The sequence below is a fragment of the Ranitomeya variabilis genome, chromosome 7 (assembly GCF_051348905.1).
Source record: "Ranitomeya variabilis isolate aRanVar5 chromosome 7, aRanVar5.hap1, whole genome shotgun sequence".
Classification (NCBI taxonomy): domain Eukaryota; kingdom Metazoa; phylum Chordata; class Amphibia; order Anura; family Dendrobatidae; genus Ranitomeya; species Ranitomeya variabilis.
The window spans coordinates 12967121-12985778 of NC_135238.1; the positions used below are offsets into that span (position 1 = coordinate 12967121).

Below are 18658 nucleotides of genomic sequence, written 5' to 3' on the forward strand. Positions count from 1 at the left end.
GGGGGGGGGGGGCAGGGATATGTTCAGGGAGGGGTATAGATGTCCATGACATATCAGTCTTAGTCTGTGGTCTCTTAGTCTGTGGCAGGCAATGACATATTCCGCTGCTATGGCCGCTGCACTTTCCTCTTCCCCCAGTATTATTGGCAGATTGTCTTCATTCTCCATGGAGGTGAGGTCTGGGAGGAGATCAGACAGTCTCTTGAGGTGAGTGGTCCCTCACTGCGGAGTATTTGGGGCACCTCAGCAGGAAGTGGGCCTTGTCCTTCATGGCCTCCTGGGGGTACTGCTGGCACAGTCTGCTTTCTCGGGGCTTGTAGTTATGTCAGTGCCACCCGGATTTGATGAGTAGACTGTGGGCGCTCAGTCTGTACTGGCTCAGGCAGGATCTGTCACTCTTTGGGGTTTTCTAGTTTCTCTGCACATGGGGCCAGTTTGTACTCCCTCTGCAGTTTCTGGTATATCATGAGATTCTGGGATTTGTTCATGTCATTCCTCCAGATGATGAGATATTCCTCTTTGACTTTGTGTACCATCTTCAGCATCTCGCCTTTTGTCACACCATGTAGGTTGATGGTTTGGTCAGGCTGGCTTTGGGTATTTTGTGTTGGGAGGCTTCCTCGTGTAGGAAGGATTTGGGATGGTAGGAGCTGGGACTACTGCTTTGTAGGTGAGCCCTGAATAACAGCACCTTCTTCTGGATTGCGAGGTGTAGTGGGAATATGCCCAGCTCTGCTCGGCAGGCAATGTTTGATGTGCTCCCATGGACTTGAATGGACACTAAGCAGTCAATCACTCACTCGGGAGAAGCCCAGTCACAGCAAAGCACTCTCCCCCCCAGATCATACAGGCTGCCTTCATCCACTCATTATGTCTCTTACATGGGTGCTTGCAATCCTGAACCACTCATATGAGGTCTCCCAGTCCATGTAGGAGGAGACACGGCGGTGTAACTGGTTGTGATGTGACTGACAATGGTTTGTAGGACATCTGCAAGGCCCTGCTCTTTCCTTTATTTTCTATGACCATGTCCTCCCTGCTTCTGATCCTGCTGCTCCTGGTGACAGCTGCGTGTGAGTATGGCTTTAATGAGGATGCATCCATTCTGCAGAGATCAATTACAGCGTTTGCCCTTGTGATGCTTCGTGTGCGGACGGCGGAGCATCTGCAGCATTTCACATCCTGGGATCACACGATGCACACACTAAGATGATATCCATACAGAGTGTATAGGGTCTTCACCCACATTCATCGGTTTCCTCCTGAAAGGGTTTGTACATACTATACACTTGTACCTCCAGACGTGATGCTGGGTACTGGCTGCCATGGTCAGGTGTCTCCTGCAGCGTGTCATCGCTGTTGTCCCGGATGACGATGATGTCACAGGTTTTTTTTATGTTAAATGAGAATTGCACATGGCCTGATGAATTCTTCATGAGAATATGGCCTAAGAAAGGAGCTGCAGCATTGTTATATTTTGGGGGATACAATGATTTAATTCATTCATATTCCCATCTCCATGATCCTATCCCAAGGGTTAAGCTTTATAAGTTTTCAACATTAAACCTCATCATTACAGCCAACCAGTAAACGGGTATAAATTACAGACAGGCTTTTTTTAGGAAACGAGGCTATGGGAGACGGATGGCATCAGTCAGATGTGCGCAGTTATATTGCTCCTAAGTAAGCAGATCCTCATAGTCAACGTTGTGGACATGGTGGTGTAACCTCACTCACTTTTCTAATTATGTAGCTTTTACAACTGTTTCTAAATATATTATTGAAAAGTTGTTTTGATTCTCATTTTTACTTGTGGTGACATAAAACTAAGATATATGTATTTTATTTACAATGTTATTTTTTTAAAATTTAAACACAACAAGCGCTCTCAGCCGCTCCTGCTCTCACTGATGTTAGTGGCAGCAGGCGTGGATGATGAGAGCGGTAGTCCCATCAGCCGACATCCGATCACAGCTGCGGGCTCACACTGCTATTTGACAGCGTGGGAAGTGCCGCTGTCTGACCAGAGGTGATGATTTTACCACCAATCAGAAGCAGTGTTTGCCACGCTGATAGCACAACAAACACCCTGTGTTCGGGGTGCCGAACCTGAACAGTAACACGGACTTCCGGGTGAAGTCCGTGTTCGGTGTCCGTGCCGGAACAGTAGGTGTTCGGTAAAGACGCTGAGCTTTACTGTTCATGTTCGCTCATCTCTATTCACAATCAATTTTTTTAATGAGCATTTCCCACTGATATTGGTGCATCCGCAGAATCCCTAGACACAAGGAAAAACCTTCTCCTGCATAGCGGTGGATACCGCATGGCTTTTCCCAGTGCAGCATATGTGTTCATTCTCTAATCCACGTAGAGACTGATTAAGGGAGACTTAGAGACTGAAAAGTCTCATATTTTCCGAGTTACAGATTGAAAATTGTTGTATTTTCCGAGATACAGATCGAAAAGTCACATATTTTCCAAGTTATAGAACGAAAAGTCTCATATTTTCCGAGTTATAGAACCAAGTCTTGTATTTTCAGAGATACAGATCGAAAAGTCACATTTTTTCCTAGTTATAGAACGAAAAGTCTCATATTTTCTAAGTTATAGAACAAAGTCTTTTATTTTCCGAGTTACAGATCGAAAAGTCTCATTTTCCGAGTTACAGACCGAAAAGTCTCATATTTGCAGAATTACAGACCGAAACATCTCGGTTTTTTGGGATTTTTTCCACAATAAATTCTCATCCTTAAGAATCACATTTTAGTGCCACGTTTTTAAATACGGTTTATGGGATACTATCCTACTTATGCATCAACTTACTGGAATTGCCATGTTCTACTTTTTTTATTCATGACCCTATAGCTACAGTCTGGATCTGTAGTCTGAAGCCCCCATAACAGCAGTCTGGAATTGTACTCTGGAGACCCCCTTAACAGCAGTCTGGCCGTATACACTGAAGCTCCCCACATAAGATGATCTTATAATATTGCAGTACAATCACTGCCAACCACTAGAAATGTCTATGTCACACACTGTCGGATATTCTGGCTCTTTTCCCCTGGTGTCACCACAAACTATATTGTTCTGCCTCAAGATCCTAATTTATTATAGTGATGCATACAATATCGCACTGTAACTGTCTGTAATGGTCTATAATGGTCTGTGTCTCCCAGGTGCTCAGTTACAGGTCACAACCTCCAATGCTCCCATTACATCTGAGCCCGGGACCACGGCGGTCTTGCAATGTATGTTTTCTTTGGGTGTGACCCTAGTGGATCCTGCGCAGGTGCACGTGTTTTGGAAGCATGATGGAAAAAAAGTGTTATCATACGTGGACACAATCACTGCTTTTAGACCTGGTGCACACATCTCCGAAGAACAGCTGGCGAAGGGAGACGCGTCACTATCTCTACCAGTTGTCACGCAGGACGATGCCGGTCTATATTCCTGTAGTATCCTGCTGGGATCAGAGCAGGTGACACACGCAGTCAATCTGATTGTTAGTGGTAAGTGTCCCGTCAAATTCTAACTCTATTAAGTGTGATACTCCAAATTACATCAAAAATGTTTTCATTATATCAAAATTCTAAAAACTTTAGCTCAACAAGATAAAGAGACAGACAAACAGATGACAGATACCATTACAGATAGAGAAAGATAGGTAGAAAGACAGACAGATAGATAATGTTTCGATAGTTTGCTAATTGTCTCTTCAGAGAGAAAGAATACTAGACCTCTAGTGCCAACTATTGGAAGTAGCACTCCTAACAGTCAATGTAGACCCTTTAACGAGCCATGTCATATGACTTAGGATAAGAGCCAAACCAGATCTCAATTTGCAGACACTGTGTTTGGGGGTACTGCCCCTCGTCAGTGCAAAGTGGAGATCTGGTTTGGCTGATTGAGAGGCGTCTGACCGGGATCCAAGAAGTATGGTTTCTCCTTGCGGGGAGGGACATGCTAAGCATGTCGAGGTGAGGAGACTTAAAGCCACAATGCTCCTCTGGGAAATATGCAAATTGTCTCTTCAGAGAGGAAGAGGACTAGACCTCTAGTGCCGCCTATTGGAAGTAGCAATCCTAACAGTCAATGTTGACACTTTAACGATAATAGTTAATAGTTTGCTAACATTCAGTCACAGTGGTAAGATTTTGACCTCATGCAGACATAGTGAGCTGTAGTTTGTTGGTCTGTTGTATATGAAAACACGTATCAGCTTCATGTTTTAATGCCATTGATCAGAAGGAATAATGGGGTGCGACCTTCCTGAGGTGCTAAGGATTGGCACGTCTGATGTAATCTGACAATCAATTCCCAACATCTTCCAACTAATCACCTAGAAGGCCAGTAAGGTTACTGTCCTGAAGGTCCCACGCTCTGAGCTTTCTTATAAAAGTAAAGTGTTTCCCAGATATTGATGGGCAGGTCTTATAAGTACATCACTGTTATTCGATGCACGGTGGACCTGCTGCTAGTTATATACAGTTGATGTCCATTAAAGGCTTCTTCCTATCTTTTTAGATGGACATTGTGGGATTGTGCTTGTAAAATAAAAGCACTTTTGCAGTTTACTGCCTATTAACGTTTGCAGCCGTTCTTGAGATATCAACACTTTTCTTTTGTTTATACCTTGTTGCCTGTAGTTAAAAACTTTATTTTAGTTGCCTCACGGGACTTGAACCTGTGATCGTCTGATCATATATCCTATACACTGCAATACAACAGTGCAACATACAGTTGAAATCACGGTCTCACATTCACGGGAGTACCAAGATGGCAGGGACCGAAGCCTTCAGCAAGATCCCTGATGCATTGATAACCCGTTTGTGTTTCTTGACCACGTCGTAGGGGCCAAGGGAAGCGAGTGCTTCAGCAACAGCTCCATTTAAAACCAGCTGTCAGAGATTGATAGCAGCATCCAACTGGTTAACAGCAGCGATCAGAGCTCAACTCCAGTCACTGCTGTTGGAGACAAATGTCAGTTATGTCTACTGGGTGTGAAGTGGCTCACGTCCTGAGCCCCCTCCAGACACGGTGACCCCAGCGCTGATTTATTTGTATGTAATTTTGTACTAAGGGGTTAGGAGGAGGCTGAAGGAGACGCCCAACTATACAGTTTTCTTGACACAATTGAAGTGAATTTTTTGTGCAAATCAATAAAAAGAGAATATGTAAAACCTTCCAAATGCGTTTTTCATCTTGACAAACATGCCCTTATCAAAAATAAAAGTTTCTGTTTTTTTTCTATGTACTAAATAACTACATTGTGAGAGATCTTTCTAGAAATCTTATTTGAGGGGCAGTGGCAGTCTTAATAATGATAATAATAATAATAATATTACCATATATTACTACATCATTATTCCTTCTTGATCTACATGTCTTTCCTCCAGAATTTCATCACATAAGCGTTGAAGGAACCACAGTCGTTATGAACAAGTCTAACGAGTTGCAGTGTTCAGCAAATAACCTGTCATCTACTGACGTTACGTTCCAGTGGATGAGAGACGGAGCGGTCCTCAGCACCTCCACCCCACAGCGGGTAGAAGGCAATGACACTCTTGGCTTTACAGTGCAAAGTTCCTTCTGCTTTACTCCTGTCCTTGGGGACGACGAGGCTAATTACTCATGTGAAGTTGTGCAAAAAATATTTCCTCCACTCAAGAAAACATTTCAGCTTACCCTCGGAGGTAGGATGCAAACACTTTGTTATAAATTTCTCCATGAAACTGAATAGTATCAGATTAATCACAGGATAAAGTTACCAGATATTAATACAATGATGTAAAGCAAAAAAAAACCTCACAGGTAATATCTCTGCAATGGAGAGAAAAACATAAATGAAAGATTTTCACCTCTTCTGTTTTTTGGGGTCCACTTTTGGTTTCGGCTGGCTCAAAATACTTTCCAAAATTTGTTTGCAACTGATTTAAAAATGCAAGGCTGGCAATATTAGAAAGGTAGAAGGCATCAGTTAGTTTTGAAGGACTATTTCTATATTAAAGCATTTCTAGTGAAATATTTTACTTGCGAACCTCATCTTCACCTCTGCCCTATTCTATCCCACTATTTCGCAGTTCAGCCAGAGGTCTTCTTCTACCTCTCAAACAACCGTCAGGAGAATTCGTCCTTGGTCTGCCTGGTGTCAGGCTTTTATCCTGATGATCTGAACCTCTCCATGAAGAAAGTTGGAGAACTCTTGGATTGCAAGATCAATAAATGGAGAAATTCTAATGGCACCTATTCCCTAGAGGCCATGTACCGGACCAATGTGACATATACTGATAGCAACTCTGATTACACTTGCAGCGTCCATCATTCTACAATACGAGAGGGTACAACAGAAAGGCTGAAGTTTCTGCGTGAGTTTTCAATAGTTTTATCATGGTAAATGAAGATATTCTGCCATATCCAGATTGAAAATCATAAATCGCTCTCAGCTTTAGTTATTTTTTCCTATTTTAGCTAGTTTTGATTGTTTTTACAGATACATATTAAATTACTAACTAAATGTCTCTTCTTGCAGTTGTTGATTATATACCAGTACCGTTGTGGATTACAATCATTTGCGGCTTCGTACTACTCGTAGGAACTAACATTTTCTGCAAAGAAGGTAAAACAAACCCAAAACTGGATTCAAAATATAACATCGAATTTGAAACTTAATGTACTTATCATCTGCATGTGGTGAATCAGACCATACTGAGACTAGCTATGGTGCGTCCCATCCGCAGAACAGAGAGGTATTAGGGACTCCGGCTTTCCTATCTCTATGCAGCACTCAGACAGCATGGTGGGAATTATACAGGACTACTGAGAAGTGCAGCTGTGAATTAAGCACTTGAGAGGCTAAAAAGCTGCAGCCCTATCTCTGTCTCGTTCACTCTGCTCCCTCCTCTCCATCTATATACAGTACAGACCAAAAGTTTGGACACACCTTCTCATTTAAAGATTTTTCTGTATTTTCATGACTATGAAAATTGTACATTCACACTGAAGGCATCAAAACTATGAATTAACACATGTGGAATTATATACTTGACAAAAAAGTGTGAAACAACTGAAATTATGTCTTATATTCTAGGTTCTTCAAAGTAGCCACCTTTTGCTTTGATGACTGCTTTGCACACTCTTGGCATTCTTTTGATGAGCTTCAAGAGGTAGTCACCGGGAATGGTCTTCCAACAATCTTGAAGGAGTTTCCAGAGATGCTTAGCACTTGTTGGCCCTTTTGCCTTCACTCTGCGGTCCAGCTCACCCCAAACCATCTCGATTGGGTTCAGGTCTGGTGACTGTGGAGGTCAGATCATCTGGAAGAAGCACCCCATCACTCTCCTTCTTGGTCAAATAGCCCTTACACAGCCTGATAGTGTGTTTGGGGTCATTGTCCTGTTGAAAAATAAATGATGGTCCAACTAAACGCAAACCGGATGGAATAGCATGCCGCTGCAAGATGCTGTGGTAGCCATGCTGGTTCAGTATGCCTTCAATTTTGAATAAATACCCAACAGTGTCACCAGCAAAGCATCCCCACACCTCCTCCTCCATGCTTCTTGGTGGGAACCAGGCATGTAGAGTCCATCCGTTCACATTTTCTGCATCGCACAAAGACACGGTGGGTGGAACCAAAGATCTCAAATTTGGACTCATCAGACCAAAGCACAGATTTCCACTGGTCTAATGTCCATTCCTTGTGTTCTTTAGCCCAAACAAGTCTCTTCTGCTTGTTGCCGGTCCTTAGCAGTGGTTTCCTAGCAGCTATTTACCATGAAGGCCGGCTGCACAAAGTCTCCTCTTAACAGTTGTTGTAGAGATGTGTCTGCTGCTAGAATTCTGTGTAGCATTGACCTGGTCTCTAATCTGAGCTGCTGTTAACCTGCGATTTCTGAGGCTGGTGACTCGGATAAACTTATCCTCAGAAGCAGAGGTGACTCTTGGTCTTCCTTTCCTGGGGCGGTCCTCATGTGAGCCAGTTTCTTTCTAACGCTTGATGGTTTTTGCCACTGCACTTGGGGACACTTTTCAAAGTTTTCCTAATTTTTCGGACTGACTGGCCTTCATTTCTTAAAGTAATGATGGCCACTCATTTTTCTTTACTTAGCTGCTTTTTTCTTGCCTTAATACAAATTCTAAATATAGAAAAACTGACTGAACAGCCATCTAGTCTGAACTGGTGCATAACCAAAAAGTCTTAAATATTATATATTTAATACAAATTCTAACAGTCTATTCAGTAGGACAATCAGCTGTGAATCCACCAGACTTCTGCACAACACAACTGATGTTCCCAGCGCCATTTATAAAGCAAGAAATCCCACTTATTAGACCTGACAGGGCACACCTGTGAAGTGAAAACCATTCCCGTGACTACCTCTTGAAGCTCATCAAGAGAATGCCAAGAGTGTGCAAAGAAGTCATCAAAGCAAAAGGTGGCTACTTTGAAGAACCTAGAATATAAGACATAATTTCAGTTGTTTCACACTTTTTTGTTAAGTATATAATTCCACATGTGTTAATTCATAGTTTTGATGTCTTCAGTGTGAATGTACAATTTTCACAGTCATGAAAATACTGAAAAATCTTTAAATGAGAAGGTGTGTCCAAACTTTTGGTCTGTACTGTATATACTTGTCTAAGGGGTACTTCAGTGTGTTTGTCTGTCTGTTTCTCTGTAACGGAAATCCCGGGCAGCTGATTGGTCGCGGCCGGCTGGCCGCGACCAATCAGCGACAGGCACATTCCGGCGGCGAATTGGCCCCTCCCTACTTCCGTCCAGTTAGTGCCCTCTCCATACTCCCCTCCACATAGCGTTTTAGGATTGCAGCATAACGCGGTGTAACGCAGTCCGTTAACGCTGTCATTAACCGTGTAAGTGTCCCAGCTTTTTACTGTTGATGCTGTCTATGCAGCATCAATAGTAAAACATAAAATGTTAATGATAATAGCAAAACAAAACCAAAAAATTATATTCTCACCTTCCGCATCAGCCTTTCCTGCCCCTCGCGACGCTCCAGTCCCAAGAATGCATTGCGGCAATGACCGGAGATGACGTAGCGGTCTCGCGAGACCTACATCATCACGTGTTATTGTCGCAAGGCATTACTGGGACCGGAGCGTCACGAGGAGCATCGCTAGACACCTGGCCTGGACCCGGGGGTCGACGGAAGGTGAGTATATAACTATTTTTTATTTTAATTATTTTTTAACAGGGATATGGTGCCCACATTGTTAAATACTATGTGGGTTGTGTTATATACTACGTGGGCTGTGCTATATGCTACGTGGGCTGTATTACATACTGCGTGGGCTGTGTTATATACTGCATGGGCTGTGTTATATACTACATTGCTGTGCTATATACTATGTGCCTGTGCTATATACTACGTGGGCTGTGTTATATACTGCGTGGGCTGTGTTATGTACAACATGGGCTGTGCTATATACTACGTCGGCTGTTATATACTGCATGGGATGTGCTATATACTACATGGCTGTGTAGCCTAGCTTCATTAATTGCTCGCGATTGGCCGGGTGCGACCAATCAGCGACAGACGCAGTCTGGCCGCGAATTGAGGCGAGATTTGAACCATGCTTCTCTAATTAGTCGCGCCCGGCCGGCTGAATCATGTGTATTCATTGCATTATTTTGAAATCATAAATAAACTACATACATATTCTAGAATACCCGATGCGTTAGAATCGGGCCACCATCTAGTAGATAGATACCGTAATAATAATCTTTATTTTTATATAGCGCTAACATATTCCGCAGCACTTTACAGATATTATCATTACAGTCCCCAGTGAGGCTCACAATCTAAATTCTCTATCAGTATGTTTTTTTGGAGTGTGGGAGCAAACCGGAGTGCCTGGAGGAAACCCATGCAAATACTATAGGCAGCTGTAATCTGGTGCCTTAGTGAGTTTTCGGCACCACTGTGGAATCGGTAAGCCAAACCACCAATTCCAACTCCTCAATTTCCTTGACTTCCAACTCAAACTCTGACTCCACAGCACTGCCTCACTGAGCGTGTACATAAAAGTGCAGCACAGATTTATCTCATAGAAACCCAAGATAATGATATCAGTAATAGAAAACAAATAAGACATTTCACAACTTTCTCAAATTATTATGAAAACATTTACAGCACATCCTGCACCGAACCCAATTTATTATTATTTTCGAAGTCTGCCCATTTTATTCCGACTCCTCCAAAATGGACACCGACTCAGACCCCACACCCCTGGTTTTCAGCCCAGCAAAGTTCATTTCAGGAGCCGGGCAGGTTCACAATGTGATTAACCCCATATGTGCCGATTTATAGCAAGGGTTGTCCAAGTAGTGGGCAATGATTATTAATGTTTATTTAAAAGAATCTGTCAGCAGGTTTTTGCTATGTAATCTGAGAGCAAAATGATGTAGGGGCAGATAGCCTGATTCCAATGATGCATCACTTAGTAAGCTGTGTGTTGTTGGTTCAATATAATAGGTGTTTTATCAGCAGGAGATAATTACTACAGGACAAGGTGTTTTGTGCCTCTTGGTCCACTCTCCTCACACACACACACACATACTGCTAAGCAGTTGACAAGTACAGTATACACAAAAAGCTACCAGTGGTGTGGGCAGTGTTATACACAGGAAGCTGCCAATCAATGGTGTGGGCGGGGTTATACACAGGAAGCTGCCAATCAGTTGTGTGGGTGGGGTTATACACAGGGAGCTGCCAATCAATGGTGTGGGTGGTGTTCTACACAGGAAGCTGCCAATCAGTGGTGTAGGTGTGGTTCTATACAGGAAGCTGCCAATCAATGGTGTTGGCGGGGTTCTACACAGAAAGCTGCTAATCAATGGTGTGGGCAGGGTTCTACACAGGAAGCTGCTAATCAATGGGGTGGGCAGGGTTCTACACAGGAAGCTGCTAATCAATGGTGTGGGCAGGGTTCTACACAGGAAGCTGCTAATCAATGGTGTGGGCAGGGTTCTACACAGGAAGCTGCTAATCAATGGTGTGGGCAGGGTTCTACACAGGAAGCTGCTAATCAATGGTGTGGGCAGGGTTCTACACAGGAAGCTGCTAATCAATGGTGTGGGCAGGGTTCTACACAGGAAGCTGCTAATCAATGGTGTGGGCAGGGTTCTACACAGGAAGCTGCTAATCAATGGTGTGGGCAGGGTTCTACACAGGAAGCTGCTAATCAATGGTGTGGGCAGGGTTCTACACAGAAAGCTGCTAATCAGTGGGGGGGTGGGGTTATACACAGGAGGCTGCTAATCAATGGTGTGGGCGGTGTTATACACAGGAGGCTGCCAATCAATGGTGTGGGTGGGGTTATACACAGGAAGATGCCAATCAATGGTGTGGGCGGGGTTATACACAGGAAGCTGCCAATCAATGGTGTAGGTGGGGTTCTACACAGGAAGCTGACAATCAATGGTGTAGGCAGGGTTATAATGTGCTCAGCATTTTGAGCTCTGTTAGAGGTGCAGCAGAGAAAACTGTGACTTTATCACAACTACTGCACCCAGTAAAGTAAGTGACACATCACTGGAATCAGGGTCTCTGTCCCCACATTATGCTGCTCTCAGATGAGGCAACAAAAAACAAATTCCCTTTAAAGCAAAGAAAGAGCATCATATCCTGAGGAGGAGAGCTGAAGAAAAACACAGGAAAACATCTGCCAGAGATGAAGTACACAGTAAATGCAGCTCAATAAAGAGGTTAGAAATGCAAGGAAAATTGTAAAAAGAAATGCATGCTAATTTAATTTGTCAGAACTCAAGAGTCAGGAGAACACTGTGATATTTTCCAATTGTGCCGTGTTCTAATTTTCTGCCTTGAATCTTATTTGTCTTTCCAGTTAATGAAATCTCGGTTTCCAAAGACTGGACAGAAGGCAGCATTGCTACACTGGAATGTATTATTACAGGCCGATACTCAAAAAACATAAGTGCAGTGTGGCTGGTCCGACAAGGGGACAAGGAGATCAAAATAAACGGGAATATGTTGATGGACCCAGTCGGTGACTATGAAGAGATGCAGGAACAGGATTCCTACACATGCGTAAATATCATGATGATAAGTTCATTTAGCTACTCACTGCGCTCGATCCTGAGCTTCCAGGTGCACAAGCAGCGCCATCACCAGGCTGATTTCATCTGTCGGTTTATGAAAGCTGACAAAGTTCTGCGGGAGAAGAACTACTTTGGAATTGTCCCAGGTAATTATTTGTCTCTGTGGATTTTACTGTGGAGTTTTCTGCTGTGGGAAAATCCCTTAAGCTGGAGTCACACTAAACGACTTACCAACGATCCCTGCCAGGTCGTATCGCTGGTCTTGATCGTTGGTAAGTCGTTGTGTGGTCGCTGGGGAACTGTCACACAGACAGCTCTCTCCAGCGACCAACGATCAGGGAACGACTTCGGCATCGTTGAAAGTGTCTTCAACGATGCCGAAGTCCCCCTGCAGCACCCAGGTAACCAGGTTAAACATCGGGTTACTAAGTGCAGGGCCGCGCTTAGTAACCCGATATTTACCCCGGCTACCATTGTAGAAGTAAAAAAAAAAAAAACACTACATACTCACATTCTGATGTCTGTCACGTCCCCCGCCGGCGTCCACAGGGTTAAAACTGCTTTCGGCAGGAGCGCTGCTAATATGCACGCGCTGCTGCCGAGAGCTTCCCTGCACTGAATGTGTCAGCGCCGGCAGTAACAGCGGTGACGTCACCGCTGTGCTCTGCTTTACGGCCGGCGCTGACAAAGTCAGTGCAGGGAAGCTCTCGGCAGCAGCGCGTGCATTAGCAGCGCTCCTGCCGAAAGCAGTTTTAACCCTGTGGACGCCGGGGGATGTGACAGACATCAGAATGTGAGTATGTACTGTTTTTTTTTTTTTACTCTTACAATGGTAACCAGGGTAAATATCGGGTTACTAAGCGCGACCCTGCGCTTAGTAACCCGATATTTACCCTGGTTACAAGTGAACACATCGCTGGATCGGCGTCACACACACCGATCCAGCGATGACAGCGGGTGATCAGCGACCAAAAATGGTCCTGATCATTCCCCAACGATCAATGATCTCCCAGCAGGGGCCTGATCGTTGGTCGCTGTCACACATAACGAGATCGTTAGCGGGATCGTTGCTACGTCACCAAAAGCGTGACGTTGCAACGATATCATTAACGATATCGTTATGTGTGACTCAGCCTTTAAAACGAGTCTAACACTATCAAGATCATCTTACTATAATAGTGTTTGCTTTTCGTGGCTTGTCAGCGTTTTATCAGTGAAATCAATGTGTAAACTTCCCTAACCGAGGTGTCAGTATTTTCAGCAACGTATTAAAGGGAATCTGTCATATGTCATCTGACAGCAGCATGATGTAGGGGCAGAGACCAATTCCAGTGATGTGTCACATAGTTTACTGCGTGAACCAGTTGTGATAGAATCACAATTCTCTGCTGTAGATCTAGCAGAGCTCGGAATGCTGAGCCCTATATAACTCCGCCCACACCACTGATTGGCAGCTTTCTATGAGTAACTCCGCCCCCACACCACGGATTGGCAGCTTTCTATGAATAACTCCGCCCACACCACTGATTGGCAGCTTTCTGTGATTAACTCCGCCCACACCAATGATTCGCAGCTTACTATGAATAATTCCGCCCACACCACTGATTGGCAGCTTTCTATGAATAACTCCACCCACACCACTGGCAGATTTCTATGAATAACTCCGCCCACAACTCTGATTGGCAGCTTTCTATGAATAACTCCACCCACACCACTGATTGGCAGCTTTCTATGAATAACTCCACCCACACCACTGATTGTCAGCTTTCTATGAATAACTCCACCCACATCACTGACTGGCAGCTTTCTATGTACACTGTGTAGTGGCAGAAACCGGTAACCTATGCTGGGGGCGGGGTTGGACTAGGAAGGAGGAGACACCTCGTCCTACAGTGACAATCTTCTGCTGAAAAACAATGATTTTATTGAAACAGCAAAGCACAGCCCAGTCGGCGATGCATCGCTGGAATCAGGGTCTCTTCCCTTACATCATGGTGCTCTCAGAGTACATAGCAAAAACCTGCTGACAGACTCCCTTGAAAACATGGAGTCTGTGCCCCATTAACACTCACATTGCATTGTTTTACCCCCTACAGATAGTGATGGATCCTTCTCGGTATCAGACATTTGTGTACCAGAAACATGCAAAGAGGGAGAGAAATTAACCCTTAGCTGCACTATGAAAGGGAACATTCCTCGGGACATCAGCGTTACATGGGAGAAGGGCCTGAAAGAAGAGCGGACATTAATCTCAAAGGAACTGGATGCCAATTACCAGGTCACAGAGAACAAATCACAAGGACAGATCTGCGCTTTCCTAACACTTTGCCCAACTTGTGAGGATTCTGGGGCTGTGTTCACAGTTTCATTCTCTGAAAACAAGGGCCGGATCCTTGCAGAGCGCAGCTCGACGCCTCTGAAAGTAGCTGGTAAGTCCTCTAAGTGTCCCCCAACCACTCACAAAAGTGGCCACTGGATAGAAGGAGGGCTCCTCCGTACTTACGGGTACTAATAGGGTCACTCTAAAGGAGACCCCAAAAAAGTAAGCAACTACATGTGAGAAATGGTTCCAGAATAAGGAGAAAAAAGAGTTTACTCGAATTTAAGAATAACAAGGTATAAATTTTATTTAACGACAATTAAAAACATACAAAATAGAGCATCAATAATATTCAGGATATACAGTATAGGGTGATGTGCACATATAAAGAAATACTAAGTACTGGAGGCATTTAAATAATACGCCTCTATAGCAGGTGAGCAGTGCTATGAAGTAATATGATACAGTGGAGGTAGCATATAAGGTAAAGCAGATAGCCAAAGTGGCTCTAATACATGTAATGCAGGCTCATGCGCTGCTGCAAATGCAACCCCACATGTAACATCAAATGGAAACCAAATATAGCAAGGCTTACCGCAATGTGCACAGCACAGCAGACCCGTGTGGGATGGTGGATGACCCGACGCGCGTTTCGTGTCCGAAACTGGACACTTCCTCAAGGGGTGAGAAATGGTTGCAGACATTGTTCTGATAAAATAATAAGGACGCAATATGAGAATTGCACACAGGTTTGTAGAGGTGGAGAGGATGACGCAGCACCTCTCTGCAGACCCCTGTAATTTTACAGCAGGCGAGGGTAAAGTACAGGGGGACCATTTATATAGATACAGCTAAATGGGAATGGTTGGTGATTTCAAGTTCCTGTTTGTGGCACATTAGTATATGGGAGGGGGAAAACTTTTCAAGATGGGTGGTGACCATGGTGGCCATTTTGAAGTCGGCCATTTTTTAACTAACTTTATTTCTTTCAATGGGAAGAGGGTCATGTGACACATCAAACTTATTGAGAATTTCACAAGAAAAACAATGGTGTGCTTTTGATTTAACGTAAGTTTATTCTTTCATGAGTTATTTACAAGTTTATGACCAGTTATAAAATGTGTTCAAAGTGCTGCCCATCGAGTTGGATTGTCAATGCAACCCTCTTCTCCCACTCTTCACACAATGATAGCAACACCATGGAAGAAATGCTAACACAGGCTTCCAGTATCTGTTGTTTCAGATGCTGCAGCATCTCACCGAGGATGACTCAAATCGGCGCGCTGACTTTGCAGAATGGGCAAAACAAAAATTGGAACAGCAGATCAGGCTGTGAGTCTGCACATGCTAAGTGACATCAGCGCTAGTCACTGAGGCTGCGCAGACTCACAGCCTGGCCTGAGGTGAACTCGGCAGTGTAGGAAAATGTTCAGAAACTTTCTGTAATAATTATAGGGGATAATTCAGGAGACTCTTTGCGTGGAACAAGACAACAGGACACAGTTTTATAAGTGGTAAAGTTTATATTATCACACGGTGAGGCCGGGGTCACACATGCGTACGTAAGAGCGCAGAAACTACGTCCGTAAAACTCGCATAACATACGGCACAATTATTCTCAATGGGGCTGCTCCTATCAGCCGTATATTACGGATCCGTAATATACGGCTTTCTACGGCCATACAAAATCGCAGCATGCTGCGTTTGTCAGCGTATTGCACAAAAAAATCGCCAATGAAAGTCTATGGGGGCGAGAAAAATACGGATTCCACACGGACCAGCAGTGTGACTTGCGAGAAATACGCAGCGGTGTTAGTGAAAAGTCGGTAATTCAATTGCCGGCTTTTCATTTCTCCTGCACAAACCCGACATGATATGAGACATGGTTTACATACAGTAAACCATCTCATATCCCCTTTTTTTTTGCATATTCCACACTACTAATGTTAGTAGTGTGTATGTGCAAAATTTCAGCGCTGTAGCTGCGAAAATAAAGGGTTAAATGGCGGAAAAAATTGGTGTGGGCTCCCGCGCAATTTTCTCCGCCAGAGTGGTAAAGCCAGTGACTGACGGCAGATATTAATAGCCAGGAGAGGGTCCATGGTTATTGGCCCCCCCGTGGCTAAAAACATCTGCCCCCAGCCACCCCAGAAAAGGCACATCTGGAAGATGCGCCTATTCTGGCACTTGGACACTCTCTTCCCACTCCCTGTAGCGGTGGGATATGGGGTAATGAAGGGTTAATGCCACCTTGCGTAAGGTGACATTAAGCCAGATTAATAATGGAGAGGCGTCAATTATGACACCTATCCATTATTAATCCAATTGTTTGAAAGGGTTAAAAAACGCACACACACATGATTTAAAAGTATTTTAATTAAATAAACACAGCGGTTGTTTTAATAATTTATTGCTCTCTCAATCCATTTCCAGGCCCTCGCTTGGCAAAATAATAAACGCACAAGATACATACCCTCAGCTGAACCGTCATGTCCCACGAAGTAATCCATCTGAAGGGGTTAAAATAATTTACAAGCAGGAGCCCTGCTAATGCAGCGGTGTGCTCGTGCTTGTAATTCCCCGGCGAATGAATGAAATGTAGGTCATTGACCTACATTTCCTACAGTCGCGGTGAGACGCCCCCTGGTGGATGTCCTCATCTGACCTGGAGCGTGGGAAAAAGTTCCCAGGCTGCAGTTCCTGAGAACATCCAGCAGGGGCGCATCATCGCGACTCAATGTAAGTACAGATCCAGCTTTCCTTTCAGCACCCGGGGATTACAGACACGAGCGAGTGGTTTATCGCAGCTCATGCCTGTAATATTAGTTAACCCCTTCAGATGGATTACCTCGTTGGACGTGATCGGACATCAGAAGGTATGTATCTTGTGCGTTTATTATTTTGCCAAGCGAGGGCCTGGAAATGGATTGAGAGAGCAATAAATTATTAAAACAACCGCTGTGTTTATTTCATTAAAATACTTTTAAATCGTGTGTGTGTGTGTTTTTTAACCCTTTCAAACAATTGGATTAATAATGGATAGGTGTCATAATTGATGCCTCTCCATTATTAATCTGGCTTAATGTCACCTTACAATAGCAAGGTGGCATTAACCCTTCATTACCCCATATCCCACTGCTACAGGGAGTGGGAAGAGAGTGGCCAAGTGCCAGAATAGGCGCATCTTCCAGATGTGCCTTTTCTAGGGTGGCTGGGGGCAGATGTTTTTAGCCACGGGGGGGCCAATAACCAAGGACCCTCTCCTGCCTATTAATATCTGCCCTCAGTCACTGGCTTTACCGCTCTGGCGGAGAAAATTGCGCGGGAGCCCACGCCAATTTTTTCCGCCATTTAACCCTTTATTTTCGCAGCTACAGCGCTGAAATTTTGCACATACACACTACTAACATTAGTAGTGTGGAATATGCAAAAAAAAAGGGGATATGAGATGGTTTACTGTATGTAATCATGTCTCATATCCTGTCGGGTTTGTGCAGGAGAAATGAAAAGCCGGCAATTGAATCACCGGCTTTTCACAGATATCGCGCTGAATGAAATCTAAATACAGAATATATATATATGTGTCTCAATGACATATATATATATATATATATATATATATATATATATATATATATATATATATATATGTATATATATATATATACACTGTATATATGTTTTCCCGAACATTTGAGCACATAAATCCATTAGATGTCGGTTTTGCAAGCCTGCGCGAAAATCTCGCAGTACGGATGCCATACGGATTACATACGGAGGATGCCATGCGCAAAATACGCTGAAACACCCTGACTACGGATCAATATTTTGGGAACATTTCTCCGTATTATGGCCGTAGTACGGACGTATAATACGTGGCGTATTGTCTTACGCCAAGTGTGACCCCAGCCTGATTCAAGCAGGTGCAGAGAGAAACTCAAGTCCACAACACTTGGTGCAAATAATAAACGCAGCTTAGCAGTCAATAGGGTCATTCCATATCAAGTGATCCAAATATGAATATTTTTTTACCTGACGTCTTTAGATTTTTTTTATTTTTTGTTTTTATGAAGTACAACTTTAGTTAATTACAAATTAAAAGTTTAGAATTTTTTTCTTCATCAGTTAATTTTTTACAGATTTTTAAAGTTTTGAAAAAGCATGGATTTTGGCCTGGTATGGCTTTACATTTTTTATCATATCTCGGGCTAGAATTAAGATATAGAGGTGGGAGAGGCATCATTTTTCTCAGAACGGTA

At 43.7% G+C, this 18658-nt stretch overlaps 1 protein-coding gene across 3 annotated transcripts in view; it reads left to right on the forward strand.

Moving 5' to 3' along the window:
- Positions 1-918: 918 nt before the first annotated feature.
- The window catches only part of LOC143785350 (uncharacterized), a 53145-nt gene continuing 35405 nt past the window's right edge, over positions 919-18658 (forward strand). The window contains exons 1-7 of one of the 3 annotated variants that reach the window (XM_077274118.1): positions 922-1073; positions 3177-3509; positions 5397-5693; positions 6081-6365; positions 6530-6616; positions 11866-12225; positions 14176-14508. In XM_077274118.1, the coding sequence (XP_077130233.1) occupies positions 1022-1073; positions 3177-3509; positions 5397-5693; positions 6081-6365; positions 6530-6616; positions 11866-12225; positions 14176-14508 (1747 nt within the window). In that variant the 5' untranslated portion in view covers positions 922-1021. Of the gene's footprint in view, positions 1074-3176; positions 3510-5396; positions 5694-6080; positions 6366-6529; positions 6617-11865; positions 12226-14175; positions 14509-18658 lie in introns of all 3 variants that reach the window. The other 2 variants (XM_077274119.1, XM_077274120.1) reach the window with 2 other exon arrangements.